Source organism: Sminthopsis crassicaudata, chromosome 6, assembly GCF_048593235.1.
Source record: "Sminthopsis crassicaudata isolate SCR6 chromosome 6, ASM4859323v1, whole genome shotgun sequence".
Classification (NCBI taxonomy): Eukaryota; Metazoa; Chordata; class Mammalia; order Dasyuromorphia; family Dasyuridae; genus Sminthopsis; species Sminthopsis crassicaudata.
In genome coordinates, this window is record NC_133622.1 from 160,162,457 (window position 1) to 160,181,269 (window position 18,813).

At 39.1% G+C, this 18,813-nt stretch overlaps 1 protein-coding gene across 4 annotated transcripts in view; it reads right to left on the minus strand.

Moving 5' to 3' along the window:
- The window catches only part of SHROOM3 (shroom family member 3), a 231,061-nt gene that overhangs the window by 13,787 nt on the left and 198,461 nt on the right, over window positions 1-18,813 (minus strand). For all 4 annotated transcript variants that reach the window (XM_074274300.1, XM_074274299.1, XM_074274298.1 and 1 more), the window contains 4 exons: window positions 14,790-17,961; window positions 12,947-13,023; window positions 5,128-6,051; window positions 3,280-3,762 (listed from right to left, as the gene is read on the minus strand). In XM_074274300.1, coding sequence (XP_074130401.1) covers window positions 3,280-3,762; window positions 5,128-6,051; window positions 12,947-13,023; window positions 14,790-17,961 — 4,656 coding nt within the window. The remainder of the gene's footprint in view (window positions 1-3,279; window positions 3,763-5,127; window positions 6,052-12,946; window positions 13,024-14,789; window positions 17,962-18,813) is intronic.

Consider the following 18,813-nt stretch of genomic DNA (forward strand, 5'->3'; position numbering starts at 1 on the left):
GACTAATATGTGTAGATTCTGATTTTTTGATGTCTATAGAAGCTTATGCTGAAACATAACAAAAATGCTTTCCACCAGTAGGTGGCATAGACCAGTCTTTTGCAAATTTCCTAATCTCAAATCCTTGAAACACAAAAAAGGGTATTAATATTGCATACCAAAGTATGTTTTTAATAATTCACCCAATTAAAAATTTTACTGGGAAACCCATTTAAAGGAACTTATTTTCAAATAAAGATGTTCTTTCTGGTAAATTCTTTACATTGATAATTAGTCATTAATATAATGTAGGAAGGACCATTTATTTCAAGTCCTAAAAAATGGGTAAATTTCTAAAGGATCATAATTATGTGGTTGCCCAAACAAAGTATTTTTATTTTAATTGAATTTTTTGAGTAAGTGTCTGGAAGGACAAAATGATAGTTATACAGGCTCAGCTCAAGCAATTGATTTCCCACTCTAATAGTTGTTAGTACTGCAAAATTATCTTATATTTACTTTGTATATGTATATCTATCCATCTATCCAACCATCCATCCACCTTCCTATCTACCTTTATTTGTTAAAAAATTTATTAAAAATTAAGTTTTATAAAAATTTATATTTATAAAAAATTAATAAATGCTTGTTTCCCTTTCTTCCCCCTTCCCACATTTAAGGAATGGCATATAGATGTGATATAGCTAGCAAGTATGCATTTGGGAAACAGTCTACTCTATGGTCACAGAATAGGGGTTAACTCCCTGGTCATTATTAGGACAAAACCAATTATGAGTGATCATATTCTAACTAGAAGGTAGTTAATAGAACTGGACAGCATTTATGAGCTCATACAAAGACAAATAGCCTTAGAAATAAAACACCTCTCTTTCTTTTTTTTTTTTTTTCCCTGAGGCTGGGGTTAAGTGACTTGCCCAGGGTCACACAGCTAGGAAGTGTTAAGTGTCTGAGACCAGATTTGAACTCTGGTCCTCCTGAATTGAAGGCTGGTGCTCTATCCACTGCGCCACCTAGCTGCCCCCCACATCTCTTTTTTTTTTTTTAAAGGGATTTCACATTTCAGATGGCTTTTGAGGTTCCTTTCACTTTTGAAATGCTATATATTTGTTTATTATGTAGAATAAGTTGGACATTTCTTTCTTTTTTTTATTATAGCTTTTTATTTACAAGATATATGTATGGGTAATTTTTCAGCATTGACAATTGCAAAACCTTTTGTTCCAAGTTGGACATTTCTAACAAGCCAAGCTCATATTTGAATAAAAGACTATTGCCTAGTCTAAGGCATTTGCTAGATTTGTGAAACTACTTGCTGCCAAGTACCTGCCTAATATGTCAAGCTACATAATTTTCATTGAAAGATTAAAAAAAAAAAAATGAAATTGTTGCAATAAAGCGGTAATGAAAGAAAACAGACCAAAAACATATCATTATCTTGGAGGGCTGGACTAATCTAGTAAAAGCAAAAGACTAAAAAATGAAAAATATAAGGTGTCAACATGCTTGCTGGTGATGTGGTACAGCTGGGTGTTGTGACTCAGTGTTGCAAAAGGTATTAAATGGAGTTCTTTATCAACCACAATAGTTTGTTTTCTTTCAGAACTTCCCAGATTTTCAGGATAAGAAAACACTGAACTTTTCCTCAATTCTTTGGAAGAAACCACTAGTCTTACATTTTATTCCCTCCCTTTGTTTATTCATGCACTAAAAATTTTAATGTAAGCTATTTGCTACTTCTTTTTCCTTGCCCTTTGAAACTTCATGCTTTACTTCCCCAGGAAACTCATCACTGAAAATTCTTATCATGCCGCAAGATTCAATCTGCCCCATATAGACATCTCATCAGTAATCTCTGCCTTTATGAATAAAGGGCAGAACCTAGAGTCCCTATTAAAGGGGGTTCTCTGCACAGTTTTCTCTCTAGTTCCCTCCATTTAATACTGCTTTGGAGCAGGACCAGGAGATCATTATATACTTCAACAACAATACTATATGATGATCAATTCTGATGGAAGTGGCCATCTTCAACAATGAAATGAACCAAATCAGTTCCAACAGAGCAGTAATGAACTGAACCAGCTACACCCAGAGAAAGAACTCTGGGAGACGACTATGAACCACTACCTAGAATTCCCAATCCCTCTAATTTTGGATTTCCTTCACAGGCTAATTGTACACTATTTCAAAATCCGATTCTTTGTGTACAGCAAAATAACTGGACATGTATACATATATTGTATTAACTTATACTTTAACATATTTAACATGTATTAGTCAATCTGCCATCTGGGAGAAGGGGTGGGAGGAAGGAGGGGAAAAGTTGAAACAAAAGGCTTTGCAATTGTCAATGCTGAAAAATTACCTATGCATAAAATTTTTGTAAAAATTAAATTAATTTTTAAAAATATTGCTTTGGATTTCTTCATCAAGTAGAGGCTTTTCTTGCCTTTCAACCTACTTCTTACTCTTCTTTTTTGTCTTCTCTTTTGCCTTCCTTTTATGTTATTTTGTCCCATTAGTAAGTTTCTTGAGGGCAGGGGCTGTTTTTTATTTTTATTTATATCCATAGCACTTAGCACAGTGCCTGGCACATAATAGGTGTTTCACATATTTTTATTGGTTGACTGTACATTAATCCTGGAGGGATGAAATCCTGTAGTTGCTGTGGAACTGGCCAATGAAACAGACTCTTGGTTCCCCAAACAAGACTTATTTATTCATTTAATTATTTACTTATTTTTTAAGCTGGACTTCAGGCTCAATGATGTCAGGGATAGCCTTTTATCCTTCTGAGGTGATTAATAAATGTTGAATGAATGAATTTAACAATTCTTGGAGAAAAGCTTCCAAAGACAAAATATCATTATGGTTTTTGGGCAAGGAAGATACCTGTGATTGATTGATGCTAGGTTTAGGACAGTCATGTGCCAATTGTCAAGAAATTTGAATTTACTTGCAATTTACTTGAATTTACTTCCTAGATTCAGAGCTAGAAGGGAACTTTTATGTCATTTTATTCAAATCCAAGACTTCAAATTACTCTTTCACTATGTTATCCTCTCTCTTGTCAAAGGTACTACTGAAATTCTTATTTTCCAGATGAAGCAAGTTTAAAAAGTGAATGATTTGCTCAAAATCACTCAATTAGTGGAAGAGGCCAAATTTGGCAGAGGTTTTCCTGATCCCCAAACCTACTAATGTATCCATTAGGCCATACACTTTTTCCTGCATGCTAAGCCAACAGGTAAATTGTAAATCTAATGCTTAGTGGGAACTTACCTACTCCCTTCAGATACTGGGAAACTGGTACTTCTTTGCATTGCCTTTCGCTGTGTATTGCTTTCCTTCAGGGAATTTGGGCCCTGTGGAAACAAACCTTCCATCAGGTCCATGGTAGTCTTCATTCTAGAATCCGGATCCAAAATACCTTCGAGGGATTTGTCTTGGTGAACAATCTGCTTGACCAGACTCTCTCTCCTGATGTCCTCTGGTGTTTTCTCAGGGCTGGGATTGCTCTTTTCCAGTTCCTGAGCCAGGTTGCCAAACTTCTGGATGAGATTTTGGGCCTGTGTGGGAAGCATCTGCTCTGGGCTAGACTGCTCCCCAAGAGTTCCGGATGACTGATGCTGGCCATCAGGAGTGGATAATAAGCTTGTCTGCTTAGCTCCTAGAGCTTTGATGAAAAGGTTGGATTTAGAAGCTGGGGTTGGGCTGCTCCTTTGAGAATCTGCAATCGTCAACTTGGACAATCTTGTGGAATTGCTGTGGGAAAGCAAAAGGGATAAATGGTGACATAAGAGTTGAGAGCAAGTGGCTATGAGAAGGAGAGTTCTTTAATGATAAAGTAGAAAAAAGGCAGGAAGAGAAAGGATCCCTAGAGGGCAGAACTATGACAAATGGGTATAGGAAAGTAACAGAAAAATAGATTTCTACTCAAGGAAGAACTTCAGACTTCATAATTTGATCTATCCTCAAATGAAATGGGCTATTTTGTAAGTTCCCTCTGCAAGGTCAAACTCATTCCAAATGTGCCCCCAACCAGATTAAAATACCAAGTTAAAATACAAAACATAATATTAATTTGTGGTTTTCTAAGACAACATGTGGTCCTGTAGAGATTTTTTCCTATTTGAATTTGTCCCTAGAGGATCTTTAAGTTTATTTATTTGTTTTGGTGAAGCAATTGAGGTCATATAGTTAGTAAATGTTAAGTGTTTAAGGTTGGATTTGAACTCAGGTTCTCCTGACTTCAGGTCAGTATTCTATCCACTCTGCTATCCATCTGCCCCAAGTTTATTTATTTAAAAAAAAAAAAAAATTCTACAAACTTTGATGTTCCCCAAGTTCCCCAAGTTCAACTCAGGGCTTTTTGTTTTGATGAGCTAATGAACACAGAGTTTCTTATCATAAATTTGTTACTTTAAATCAGTTCCTTTGTAATCCCATGAGTTTTTTTTTTAAACACAAAGTCTTGTTTTTATAAAACGTTTTTCTGAAAAGGGTTGTTAAGATTGCCAAAAGGATCCACAATAGACAAAATAGGTGAAGAAGCTCTAAGATGACAATTGCTCTGACAGCTTTATTTCCTTAAGGATTCTGAACTCTGTAGTCATATTCCTCCTCAATAGATAAGTTGTAAATTATCTAAAAGGAAATTAAATAACCTTCTCCAAGATGTTCAGTGGGAACATGGTTGTGGAATTCTTGCCTCTGAATTTCCAGGACTCTTAGTATGGGTAAACTATTGAGAGGTAGTTGAGTAAATCTACTATTGATGGATTCATACAGGGCTTGTTTCTGATTTCAAATAGATCATCCATGCAAGGAAAGAGAGATCATTCCATTGATTGGTTTTCTCTGATCTCTGGCTTTCCTCTCTACAATCAGCAAGCCCCCTGAATGAATGAAGTTGAGTAACTTTTTGTAAAGATTCCATAGGCAAACACTGGGATAACTAAAGAGCTATCTCTAACTGAGTTGGTTTAGGACATTTGCCTCTAAATCAAACTATCTTGTGGACATTAGAAGGAACATTGACATGAGTTAGAATCTGAGGAGAATTGCACACACTGTGGAAAACTTATCTAAACTCAAGGCATGGCCTGTCCTAACCAGAATTCTCCTCACCTGTTACAGGTATCTTCATAAGTTTCATTGCTTGGGGCTCCCGATGCTTCATATATAATTGGGGAAGGAGGAGGAGGAGGAAACTCTTCCAGGCTGTTCCTCAGTGCCTTCTGGTCCTCTGAAGGAGGTGAAGGAGGTGAAGGAGGAGGAGGTGGTGGGGGTGATGGTGGTGGTGGGGGTAACATGGACAGAGTTTTGAAAGTGGAACTGGATCTCAAATCTTGCACAAACACCTCATCATCACCTTCATCCTGAAGGGATGGGATGGCTTGAAAGGCTGATTCAGATATTCTGAGGGAGGTCTTTCCAGGCCCAGTGAAGACTCCTAGGGGACTGTTGGGGTTAGATGTAGTGTTTGGATTGGGCAGGCTCTGGCGTTGCTCATAGTGCTTCTGAGTTGGTACCCCGGAAGATGAAGAGGGCTCCATTGAGTTGTCTTCTCTGAGTGAGTGGGCCCATTTCACTCGAGGGGGAGGAGGCTTCTGAGGTAGAGGACCCTTATTTTTCTTCATTCCATTTTCGGCTAAACTCTCAAGGCAGTTGTCTTCAAGGTCTCTTGGATTATGGGACTGTGTCAAGATGTGACCATTACTTCTGAAGACAGCTGCAGGTATGTCCATTGGAGAAGGTTGTCTACCAACCGGAGCATCTCTGTCCGAGTACAGGTAAGGCTGAGGAGAATAGGTGGAGTTGGTCTGAGCTGATTTAAAAGGGTTAATCTGTGAGGATTTTGTGTCCATGAAAGGACCTTGCCTTCCTCCTGGTGATGGCCCAAAGGCTGGAGATCTGTTGATAGGCCTTTGAGGTTCTAGGGTCTTGGAACATTCCATGAGAACAGATGATCCATTTGGTACTTTGTGAGCCCCTGGGTGATGTGTAAGGGATGATTTCTCTTCATAGGCTTTTTCTGAATAATTGAACTGCCTAGAGGGAGAAATAAGCACACGAGCAGAAAATATGAAATGAGAAGACAAAAGCCAAGGGAAGATGTACCTCACAGATTGCCAAGAGCCTCCAGTGGGTTAAGCAGGCCCTTTTTCTCTAATCCCTCACAGGAAGTCAACTATCTTTGCAAATCCAGGTCAGAGATAAGTAACAGATTCTACAGGAAGGAGCTGATGAGGTATTGGGTTAAAAATAGCACTTGAGTTAAAGAAAAGCTATTAAGAAGAGAGAAGAATGAACATACTAACTCCTACAAGAGTTTGAGAAAGCTGCTCCTTGGCCTATAAGCAAAGAAGGGAACACTTCAGTGATATCATTCGTCTTCTAATTCCTCCTCATTCTTCATTGGGAAAGAAAGCTTATATAGAAAAATATTTGTGAGGACTAGTTTTTATTTAAAGCTTTTGTTTACAAGATTCAATTAAGTTTCTAATATTCTTTTTCTTCAAATATGAAGAAGGGAGTTTTGATTTTTAGAAATGTATTATTAAAAGTTATGTGTCATTTAACATATTAGATTACTTATTGTATAGGGGAGGGGGGAAGGGAAGGAAAATAATTTGAAACACAAGGTTTTGCAAAGATGAATGTTGAAAACTATGTTTTGAAAATAAAAAGCTTTAATACAAAAGAGAAAGTGTGTGTGTGTGTGTGCACGCGCGCGCCTATAGATGGGGAGGTAGGGTTGAACTGAGGAGAGGTGGGGGAGAGAAAAAGACACAGAGAGAGACAGAGAAAGAGAGAGATTGCTGTCTTTGCCAAATTGAAATTTCTGACTGGGATCTCATATCCTAAGGAGGAAGCTATCCATAATGCATTTTTATAACTTTCTAGAGCAAGAGAAAGTGACTGACAGGTGATTTGCCATCTTACTAGCACAATATATTACAATCAGCATTATTCAAAGTGGGAGAGGCTCTGAGAATTAATTTTTTCTTTTTCTGCTTATGAGATTTTGAATACTATATAAAAAATTACTATTTTGAATAGCAGTTTTGAACATGATCTTTTCATTTTTTTCCAAGCATATTCCTCTAGCATGAGACTTTTTTTTACCATGAAAATATTATTTAATTTTAATTTTCTTATCAGATTTTCAAATATGGACTTAAAATTTAGCTGTTTTCTTACTATTTTCTAGAAAGATTTTGGGGATATTTCATAATTTTGATATCCAATGTGAGTGATACTCCCTCTTTCTGGTTTTTATTTATTTACTTCTTATTTTGGGGGAGATTTATTATTATTTTTTAATTTTCCCCCAATGTCTTATAGCTATAAAATTCAATACACTACATTCCTATGATGAATACATATTTAAAGGTCTGCTATTCAATGAAGCTAATAATGTAATATATTAAAAAAACACAAAAAAAAACACCCCTTGATGTGGCTATATCGGTAACTGTGAGTTTAATGCAGTAGCATAATTGTATATGAATTATGAGTACAACAATGTGATTCTCCAAAACTAAAAAATGTAGCAAGGTTCCCCTAAAGAGGCAGGCAATAATTACTTCTGGATAATAAGATTAAGAAACAAATAGTAAGTGATGATTTGTGGGAGGAATTAAAAATTCAGTGTAGGAATTAATACCAAGATTGGAGAAGGGAAAGATTCCAGTAAAGATTCACAGATTGTAATGTGCAAATCCCCTGAGGATAGTTCATTATCTCAGTGAGTCTGAAGACAAAGAGTTTTTTACACACTTGAACTTTCAATAAACTGTAGGCTCCTTCCCCAATGAGTAGATCTAAATTAGAGGAATAAGCAATGATCTTTAAAAATCATCAGATGCCAAGCATAAATGATTAAAAAAAAAAAAACACAAAAAACCATAAGAAGATTCCAACTATATGCAATCTGAATTTTTTTTTTTTTGTTCTTGTTGTTTTTAAATGCCATTGGTTGGCTACATATTTGTAGGTATAAGAGAGATCTGATAGATCAAATGTTAGATGCAAACTTCTTAAATCCTTGGATACTTATTGAATGTGAACAACTTGTCTGTTTCTATTGGTGAATATGCTTTGTGGATGGTCTCTGTCTTTGGACTGCCATATTATCCCTCATCTGACACTGATCTTCAGGGCTTGGTATTGCTAACCTAATTTTTAAAGTTAGATTTCTCCAGCAGGATAGTAATTGAAATTGTAATCTGATGTTTAATGATGCAAATCTTTTAATTAACTTCATTATGCTACTTGTATCCTGAGGCTTCTTAGAGAGATGTACCAGTTTAAAAAAAAGGCAAAAAACAAACATTAGCATTAATCTTTCAGATATCTGGCATAACAATGATAAGTATGAAAATTTCAAAGCATGAGAAAATTTATAGGAATGGGTATAATGTGAAGAGGGTAGAACCAAAGAAAAAACATATAAAGAAACTGGAAAGAACAAAATGTCATATATCCCAAAGATGCCAAAGATAGAGGAAAAAGAGCAATAGTCACAAAAACATTTAGGAGATAAATCATTTTGTGTGTGTGTGTGTGTGTGTGTGTGTGTGTGTGTGTGTGTGTGTGTGTGTCTGTCTCTATGTCTCTCTTACTCTTTTACACGCATACGTACTTTCACCGGTTGAATCCCATAAATCTCCTCTCCGCCTCCTAGTTTCCCTAAAGTCTTAGCTAGAATCCTACTTTCTACAAGAAGCCTTTTGGCTTAATGTTAGTGCCTTCCCTATCTTCATCTTATTCTCTCTTTATCTTGTTCATAAATAATTGCTAGCATGTTTTATCACCCAAAGGACTATGAACTCCTTGGTGACAGGGACTATTCTTAGATTTTTTTTTTAACCTTTGTGTAGTAGTGTCTTAGTAAACACTTGCTGATTAACTGCAATGACGCATCATAAAATTAGAAATTTGGTGATAAAATCATGTTCCCACCTTTTAACACAAAGGTATAATGGATTAGAGGTAGAAAATGATTCAGCTAGGTGGTACAGTAGACTTGAGTTAGGATAGCCTGAATTTAAATCCAATCACTTACTAAGGGATCCCAAGCAAGTCACTTTGACCCCTGACTGCCTTAGTTTTCTCCCTATAAAAAGAAGGTAATAATAGCACATATGTTTCAGGGTTGTGAAGATAAAATAAAATATTTTAGAGTCCCATGTAAATGTTAGTTATTATGTGTGAATTTGTTTTTTTTTGACCATATTTATCTGTTACTAGAGAGGATATGTCAATTAGGTTGCTGGGAAGTGATAAAGAATAGAATGTCCATGTGAAAATCTATTTAGGAGGACAGATATTCAGAAAAGATGAGAGAAAGCAGGGCAATTTTATTATTGTGTTAAATTTAGCAAACAAAATAAAAATCCAAATAACTGCTCTCATAATTTCATATACAATTTTTCTCTTCTTTACATATTGAAATATTCAGGTTTGTTGATATCTTTAAATTATAATAAAATTTTAAAATATTTCTCTCATAAAGAGAAGGAAAAGGAAACTTTTCTCATAATGGCTCATTTTGTAGTCTGAGAACCAAAAGGTTTTTTGTAGGTCAAGGAGTTTAGGCCTTGATTTCAGACAAAAGGATCCTGAAAGTGTCTCTCCCCTCATCCTTTCCATTTTCCATCTCACCTCTTGGGGATCCTGATAGATTTTCAAATGGGGGTTGAGCCTTGACCAGGGATGAAAGATTAGCTAGCACATGCTTCAGTCTAAGTACTGCAGCCGGAAAGACAGCTTTGAGATGAAATTAATCCTGGCTAAGGCAGTAAGAATAATCTTGGAATGCTGCTCTTGGCAAACTAGCAGGTAATCTAATAACCTACTTCCTGTTGAAGTACATTTGCAGAATAGACTAATAAAAACTGGGAAAGGGAACAATAGCTATTTGAAATAGGGAACACAAGTGTGGAATTGGCATATAAATAAAAGGATTTAAGTAAGTAGCAGGGAAGGAAGAAAAGCATTTATTAAGCACCTATTATGTACTCTTAAGTGTATCTATAAATATAGATATTACCTCATTTGATCCTTACAAGAATCTTGGCAGATAGGTGTTATTTATTAACTTCATTTTTTTTTTAAACAAATAAGAAAATTGAGGTAAGCAGAGGTTAAATGACTCGATCAGGATCAGACAGCTAGTAAGTGTTTAAGGCCAGATTTGAACTCCATTCTGTCTGACTTGAGACCTCATGCTCTATTCACTGTGTCACCCAGCTGGCTCCCTATGGCAGCACATGCCTATAATTCCAGCTATAAGAGAGTCTGAAGCTAGAAAATGCCTAGAGTTCTGAGCTCCAGTGTACTGAATTGTGTGATGAGTTACTAGGGTATTTTAGGAGAGCTGAACCAGCCCAAGTCACTAACAAAGCAAATCAAAGGTGTCGTGCTGAGCTAAGTAGCATCAGGCTTCTGCCTTCCCCCTCCAGGTGGAGAGATGAACAAATTCCTTAACTTTTCAATGCTTCAAGTAACAATTTGGAACTCTTAGACCAGTACCAGAGGACCAAGTTTCCACAGTAACAGACCAAAAAGACAAACAAAATCAGAGCCAGACCACATGGGCTGGTTCTATTCTATGATACCAGAACCACTGGGGGACACTTCACAGGCAGATTCTCTTTGGAAGTTTCCACTTAAAAAGTTGGTTTTTTCCTTTTAGGAAAATCTCAAGTATTCAGGTTTCATCTAGATGTCTATTATGTCTCCCTTCCAAGATCATAGTGTACAGACTGCTGGCTTGGGAGACCCTGAAGACCTGAATTCAAATGCAGTCTCACACACTTACTAGCTGTAGGACCTTGAAGAAGTCACTTAATCTGTTTACTAAAGAAGCAGCTGGGTGGCTCAGTGGATAGAGGGCTGAGCCTGAGTCAGACCTTAGTTTAAATCTGGCCTCAGATACTTATAAGCTGTGTGATCTTGGGCAAGTCACTTAACTTGTTTACCTAAATTCACTGGGAGAAGGAAGTGGCAAACTACCCTAATATCTTTGCCAGGAATGGACAGCTATTGGCGTCCATAGGATGATGAAGAGTTGGACATGAGTGAATGATGTAATAGTAACAAAAACCCTGAGAAAGTCACTTAACTTTGATTTCTTTAAGTGTCCTTAACCATAAATTTGGGTTCATACTACCACCTATATTTCAGAGTTGTTGTAAGAATGAATATTTCTAAAGAGCTTAGTGTTCTGCATATGGTAGGTGCTTAATAAATCCTTATTGCTTTCCTCCTGTTAAAGGATCTTTAATAGCTAATTCTTTGAAAAACAAAACAACAATCTGCAAAACAATATTAATAAATGCTTACTCTCTTCCCCTTTTCTCATTAAAGAATTTTTGTTAATACTTTGAACAAAGCAACATTCCCCAAACTCCATTATTCTAGGATTCTAAAAATTTTTCTTTTTTTAATTTCCCTATTTCATTGAGGAGGTTTCCATCAATTGGGGAATGGCTCGATAAAATGCGATATGTGTTTGCAGTGGAGTATTATTGTTCTATGGGAAACAATGAGAAGGATGCTCTTGGGGGGGGGGGAACCCCTGGAAAGTCCTCCATGAACTCAAGAGAAATGAAATATAACGGCTACAAAGTAATAGCAATGTTCTGAGATGGCTAGCTATGAATGACTTTACTATTCTTAGCAGTACAATGATCTATGACTACTCTAAAGGGCTTATGATAAACAATCCTATCCCATACCCAGAGATGGAACTATGTCTGAATACAGATTGAAGTATATTTCCTCTCCCTCTCAATTTTTCTTTAGGGTGGGAGATCTATGTTTTCTTTTACAACTTGATTTTTATGGAAATGTTTTGCATAACATCACATTGGGTTTCTTAATTATGTATGGAGATAAGAGAGAGAACCTAGAACTTAAAACTTAAAAAAAACAAATGTAAAAAATGTTTTTGAATATAACTGGGGAAAAATATTAAATAAATAAAATAATTTCAGTATCTCATTTTGTAGACTAGCTTATGAAGGGATTCTTCTCCAAATATTTCCTTCAATCTGATTTGATACTCTTGGGATAAAGAGTGAGTATATAAGACTTTCTTAGGATAGGACTGGAGAACAATCTGAGCCCTCTCAGGATTCTGACCTCAAGAAAGGGAAAAAAGCATTTATTAAGAGCCTATGTTGTGTCCAGCATTGTTATAATTTAATTACAAGTATTATGTCTAGGTTGATCCCCTAAAAGCAAACAAATTTCTTATAAAGTCCTCACACTCAAATCCTAATGTATAATTATTCATCCAAGGCATATTAAAAATGAAATATTTTGCAAATAGTAAGCATCTGTTTAAAGTGGATGTTGGATGTTTAAAGTTAGATGTTGGATGTTTAAAGTTGGCAACACATTGGCTACTGTGTAGAGTACTGCCAAAATTCATGAATCGTCTTTCATTTATTTGCTTATAGAGCTGTGGAAGAAGTGTGTGTGTGTGTGTGTGTGTGTGTGTGTGTGTGTGTGTGTGTGTGTGTGTGTGTGTGTGAGAGAGAGAGAGAGAGAGAGAGAGAGAGAGAGAGAGAGAGAGAGAGAGAGAAACACACAGAGAAAACAGAGAGAGACACAGAGAGATAAATAAAGACAAAGAGATAGAGAGAAGACACATACATACAGAAAGATACACAGAAAGAGAGAAAAAGAGACAAGAGAAGATACAGAAAGAAAAAGACACACACACACAGACACAAAGGCAGAGAGAGAGAGAGAGAGAGAGAGAGAGAGAGAGAGAGAGAGAGAAATATACACAGACAGAAAGAGAAAAAAGAGAAAGGCACACACAGAGACAAAAACAGAACGAGAGAGAATCAGACACACAGATAGAGAAACAGAGAATACTAAGAGAGGATCTTTTTAAGAAAAAGAGACTTGCAGGAAATATGCGTACCTGGATCCAGGGCCAGCTGTGCAGGATGGAGTCTTTCCCATAAGGTTGTGGTCAATGTTTCCCCTCAGAAGCAAATCCTTGAATACAGAAGGATCCCAGCATTATTGATCACCCTGAAGTTCCTTCACAGAACAAGGTTGTTCCTTAGGAAGAGCCCTATGCTAACTTCCCAACTGAAACCACTGAGGTGAGTTAATTGTGAAGTTTGGCCCATGACTCTTAGCTCAAATTTTAAATGGGATCTTTTGTTTTCAGATGGCTTTATGCTCTAATACAGTCTAACTATCTAAAATAGCAGGAAGGAAAGACCCCCTTGATAAAATAGGACCATAGTTTTAGAGTGGAAAGAGACCATTAGTAGAGGCCATTAAGTCAAATTCTTTATTCCCTCTGTCTTTATTTTATAAATAAGGAAACAGAGGACACAGAGAAGCTAAAAGTGACTTGCCCAGAGTCACACAGCTAGTAGTGAGTACCTTGGGTAGGATTTGAACTGAATCCTCAAAGCCACCAGATCCAGTGCCTAACTCCATTCTACCTCTCATAGAAGCATAATTTGTTCAGCAGGTGTATTTAGATGTCAGTATTTTGAAAACAGCATGATTTGGTGCTTGGATTTAGGCCTGATTATGATAATGATGTTAATATTATCCTTGTCTTTTATTTTACTGAGATGAAAGCTCTATAATGATCCCTTCTTTTCCCACCTCAAAACATGACTCCACTGTTCTCATTAATTTTGACCGAACTTCTGAAAAGCAACCGAATCCTCAAAAACTGAGAAATTCTACTTAATTACTAACAATTACACTGATTCATGGGTCTTAAAATTGAATAAGCACCCAGAAATGTAGACCATCTACTTTTCATTCTAACCACCTGGTGACTTTTGTGGGGTCATTTATATCTCTATAAGACAAGGGGCAGTTTGGTGGCACAATGGACAGAGTGCAAGGCCTGGAATCAGGAGTACTTGAGTTCAAAACCAGCCTTAGACATTTAGAAGCTATGTGACCCTGGAAAAGCCTCAGTTTCTTCATCTGTAAAATGAGCTGGAAAAGGCAATGGGAAACCATTCCTAGCATCTTTGCCAAGAAAACTTCAAATAGGATCATGAAGACTTGGCCATGACTGAAAAAAATGACTAAATAACATCAAAAAAAAAAAAAAATAATAATAATGATAATATGCATCTCTCAGTCCTTTCATAAAAACTTTAAGAAATGATGTCAAAGAAATCCATGATCCTTCCTTCAGAGGATGAGATGCATAATCAATGTATTGTGAATAAATAAGATAGGTTGACTTTTAAATATGTTAGGATCTGATAAAAGTAAATTTGGGGCTGGATCTCTTATGGTTTGGAGGTCTCACAGAAAGGAGAATAGGTACTATATTAATTCTTAAACACTGAGATACAATCGGCACAGTGATTGAGCTCTTTTTGGGAGAGTAGAATCAAAATGGAATCTTTATTTTAAAAATGACTTTTCTTCACTGAAGAAGGGTTAAAATATTGCCGTCTTTGGCATCTGTGCCTATGTTGCTCTATGACTTCTTTTCTGCTTGAAGTTAGGAGGAATCTGGGGTGGGAGGATCTAAGTGTGAATCTTCTCTCTGAATACCTTGGTTTTAGTTTCCTCAGTTATTGATGATTGGGTTGGATGACTAATAAGATCCCTTTCAGCTCTAAATCTATGATCCTTGCAAAAACAATTTTTATTTCCTCATACGAAACGCTAAGTGAAAGGCAACGTGAGAGAGGAACTGAAGCCATTAATAGTTTATTCAACAGAGATGGTTACTACATTTTCCCATGTGTATAAAGGTACATTGCACATACCTGACATTTCTTATCTGAGATAGGGGATGATCTGGACCTCGAATGGAAAGGGACAGTCAGAACATCTGACCTGTCTAGCAGATCTTCGGCCGACATGGACTTTCCTGGCCCCTTGGTTTTAGTTACCAGGGCAGCTTGCTTCTCGTGGGCCCAGGTCACCTTCTGTGGAAGACTGGGCTGGCCGCTGGCCTCTCCAAGCCAATCCACCCGTGCCGATTCCCTCTTGGGATGCCAGTGCCTTTCAGCACGGAGATGGTTGTTGGCAAAGGAACTACTCCGATCTCGTACACCCCGCATTTCAAGGCTGTTTCTGTCCAAGTTTCTGACCAATTCTGTGGGCAGGGTGGCAGACCCTCTCCTAGGGAAAGGGTTTTGTTCCTGCAGGGAATTCATACTTGAGGCTGCAGTGAGGCTGCGGCTTTCCCGTCGGTGACTGGCAGAAGAGGACGGCCTCTTCCCGGTTTTGCGTTGAATGTAGTCAGCCAGGGCAGTCTGTTGTAGCTGCTTCAACTCGGGCCTGGAGAGGTTAAGGGTGGAGCAAGCTTTTCCCTCCCTCTCAAAGATGCGGCGCCTGTCAGCCACAGTGTTCTCTGGGAAGCCAAATGGCAGGTCCCTCCTCTGGGAATAGCAGGGGGATGGCTCTTCTGCCCCAGATACCCCCACTTCATTCATCTTCTCAGGTTCTGAATAGGAACGCTTCTTTTGTTCAGCAGTCAGTCGTCTCCGGCCTCCAACCCGGGTCACCAGGGCTATTGGGTCTTCTCTGGGGGGGCTTCCCTCGACTGGATTGATGCTATGTCGTTCCTTGGGGATATGAGGTGAAGCAGGAATTGGTGTTATTTCTGGGCTCTTTAGCCCCAAGTGGGCAGAAGCTGGTCTCTGCCTTGCTCCTCGCCTTGACTGAGATGGCATGGGGGGACCCAGATCGAGATCCCGGCGTTGGAATGAAGTGGCTCCCAGGACACGGGACTGAGCATGTTTGATACTGTTACGATAGGCTTGGTTTAAGGGGACCTCGAGAACTGGGGATTCAGGACTATTAGTCCTCTCTTCTCTCCACGGGGTTTCCTCCTCCATCTTGTTGGAAAGCTGGAAGGTGCTCTGGCTGCGCTGTAGGAGAGGAGTACTTCTGAGTGGCTTAGTCTCTGGGTGTGTGGGTGCATAGCCACCATTTCCACCCCTCCTCAGCTGATGTTCAGCTGGATGCCAGGAAACCCCTTCAGATTTTTTCTTACCCTCTTTGACCATGTTCTCCTCAACACATCCAGTGGATGGACCTGATTCCAGGAAACTTATTTCACCCTGAGGATCTTCAAGGCTGATCACAGAGCCTCTATTACTGGGTGTCTGTTCCAGCTTGTTGGCTCTGTGGCTGTAGCTGCTCACACTTGAGGGTCTCCGGTTCCCTTGTTCACGTTGTTCAATCTTATTGACCTTCTCCAACACGGAGCAGTGGAGTTTCCCCAAGTGAGAGTTCTGGAGGGCATTGCTTGAACTACGCCGCCTCTGGGTCAGGTTGGATGCCTGCCCATGGGCCTCATGTCTTGGTTCAGAATTATGGAAAGGGGGTGATCCTTTAGTTCCTCCCTCAGACCTTACATGGGGAGCTTGCCAGTCTGAATGGTCCCATCGTTCAAGTACTGTCTTTTTGGGCTCTTGTTCCATTTTATTCATTTTGATCAGACAGGCTGGTCTACTGTCAGGGTTTCCCTCCTGAGGTCCCATTTGTCCCGTCTCCAGGTTGTCTTGACTTCTGGTGTTTTCAGAAATAGTCTGGAGAGATAAAACGTTTGAACTTGTTTTGCCAGAAGTGCTCCACGAGTCTTCAGTGAGGTCTTCTCTTTCTGGTCTTGGTTGAAGGCGGACATTTTGATTTTCCTGGAATTCAGCTCTCCTGGGCTCTGAGGGTCTGGGAAGTGGCTTGCCTTCATTGACTTCCTGAGCCTGGATCTGCAAGGATTGGGGGATGTGATGTACATTGTCATGCATACTTTCTCTTCCATTGGGGAGCATAATGTTGCCTTCCAAAATCCTCGACTCATCTTTCCTCAGGGAGGTGCCCCTGAGTTTCTCAGGCTCTGATGTGAAATGTGGCTTATATGGGGAAAACTTGTCTCTGGTTTCTGCTTTTTCCACCAGAGGTGCTGAGATATCCTCTGGGGCCTGGTAGAAAATTGCAGCAGACTTACTGGGGCCATTCTGATTCCCATTCTCAAGAGTAACCATCTTGTCACAAGTGCTTAGTGAGGCAGGATAACCATGTTCCTTGACAAGTGCCGGGTATAACATCCCATTGCTGCTTCCAGAAGGCTGGGGCATCTGGGCAAAGTGTGGTTCAGGGGAAGGTACAGGGTAGATGCTGGTAGGGAGCATTGGCTGGCCTGGTTGGGTTGCTTGGATGTAGTTTTGCTTGGGCTTCACTGGGGGACTATTCTCTGGGCTTTTTTCGAGGAGAGTGTGTAAATGTTCTTCTGGAAATGAAGTCTTTAGGGATCCAGGGAAGCTTGACTGGGGCCGGCCATACCTGTTGTGCTCAAGATTAGACCAGGAGCTGGGCCTTTCATAATGCCTGAGAACTGCATAGCTTCCACTCCGGGTTGGGGGCATGGGAGCACCCACTTTGTGATTTACGTTGTTGGAGTCTGCTTCGTGGGCGGCGCAGTACTGTTGGTTCCAGGGTAGCAGTGGCATCCTGCCACCTTTGGGTTGATTATGCCACCTGTCATAGTTCTGACCATCCACTGATTCTTGGGATTCTCCACTGGGGAGAAGCAATGCCGAAGAGTTCACCTCATACTCTGCTGAGATGCCCCGCTTGGTATCATAGATTGTCTTGACGTACCGGATGTCAGCCTGTCTCATTCCTTCCAACAGGTTGCCTTGTGCAGGTATTGTGGCCACCGTGTCTGAACACTCCTGAGCAGAAAAGCTGGTAGGGGGATACTCAAGAATGCTAGAACAGGTAGAGAAGGAACTATAAGCAGAGTCTCTCTTGTTGTGGAGGTGGGCAAGCTGATCAATGCTACTAGTGGATTTGGCAGGAGAGAGGGGGTGGCAGGGAGGATAGTTGCCATTGTGCTCCAAACTCTCCATGCTTCCCTGGGAGCTGTACTGATCGGGACTCCTTCTTGGAAAGGCATGGTTATAATTGGAGACATCATTTGCGGAGGAACTGGAGGGGAAAAAAAGAGAAAAAACAATTAGTGACACAGGAGACATGATTTAGCAGACACAGAAACCAGTTCTCCAAGAGACTCTTCGGAGCAGCTAGCTTGCATAGTGAATACAGTATTGTCCCTGGAGTCAGGAATACCTAAAAATTCAAATCTGGATCCAGATACTTATTAGCTGGACCCTGAACAGGTCATTTAACCCTAATTGCCTCAAAACTAAGACAAAATAAAGACACTCTTTAATGTATTTTGGTTTTTGAAGAATTGAATAGGTCATAGAATTCTTTCCTGGATGGGAGAAATTAAAAAAAAGCTACAGGAAAAAGAAATAGTTAAGTAAACCTGTGTGACCCCTCTTCTCCCCATCTTCTGAGAGCTATTTTTACCCAATCAACTTTACTTAAAAAACTCTCAAAATAGAAAAGCAAAGGACATGTTCGCAAGGAAAGAATATTGCCCAGCTTGGATAGAGTAGAGTTTGTACAGATGTAGCTGTGGGGAAAGACTGAAAGTGTGCACATTGCGGAGGACATTGACTTATTAAGCAAATGAGTCTGAATTTTATGTGTGATATAATAGGGAGCAACCAAAAGTAGCTGAGCAGAGAAATATATTATCTCAAACAGGATGGCACTGGAATCTGGATCCTGTGGAGCAGGCAACTGAAGCGGACTCTTGAAGTATCTGATGCTTGAGTTTCGTAGAATACTTCTCTATTTATTTATTTTGTAATTGTTTATTTTCCCCAGTTACAAGCAAAACAATTTTTTACATTGGTTTTTAAAACTTCCAAAGAGTTCCAGATTCTCTTTCTTTCTCCTCACCCCCATGCCTCTATTAAGAAGGCACAT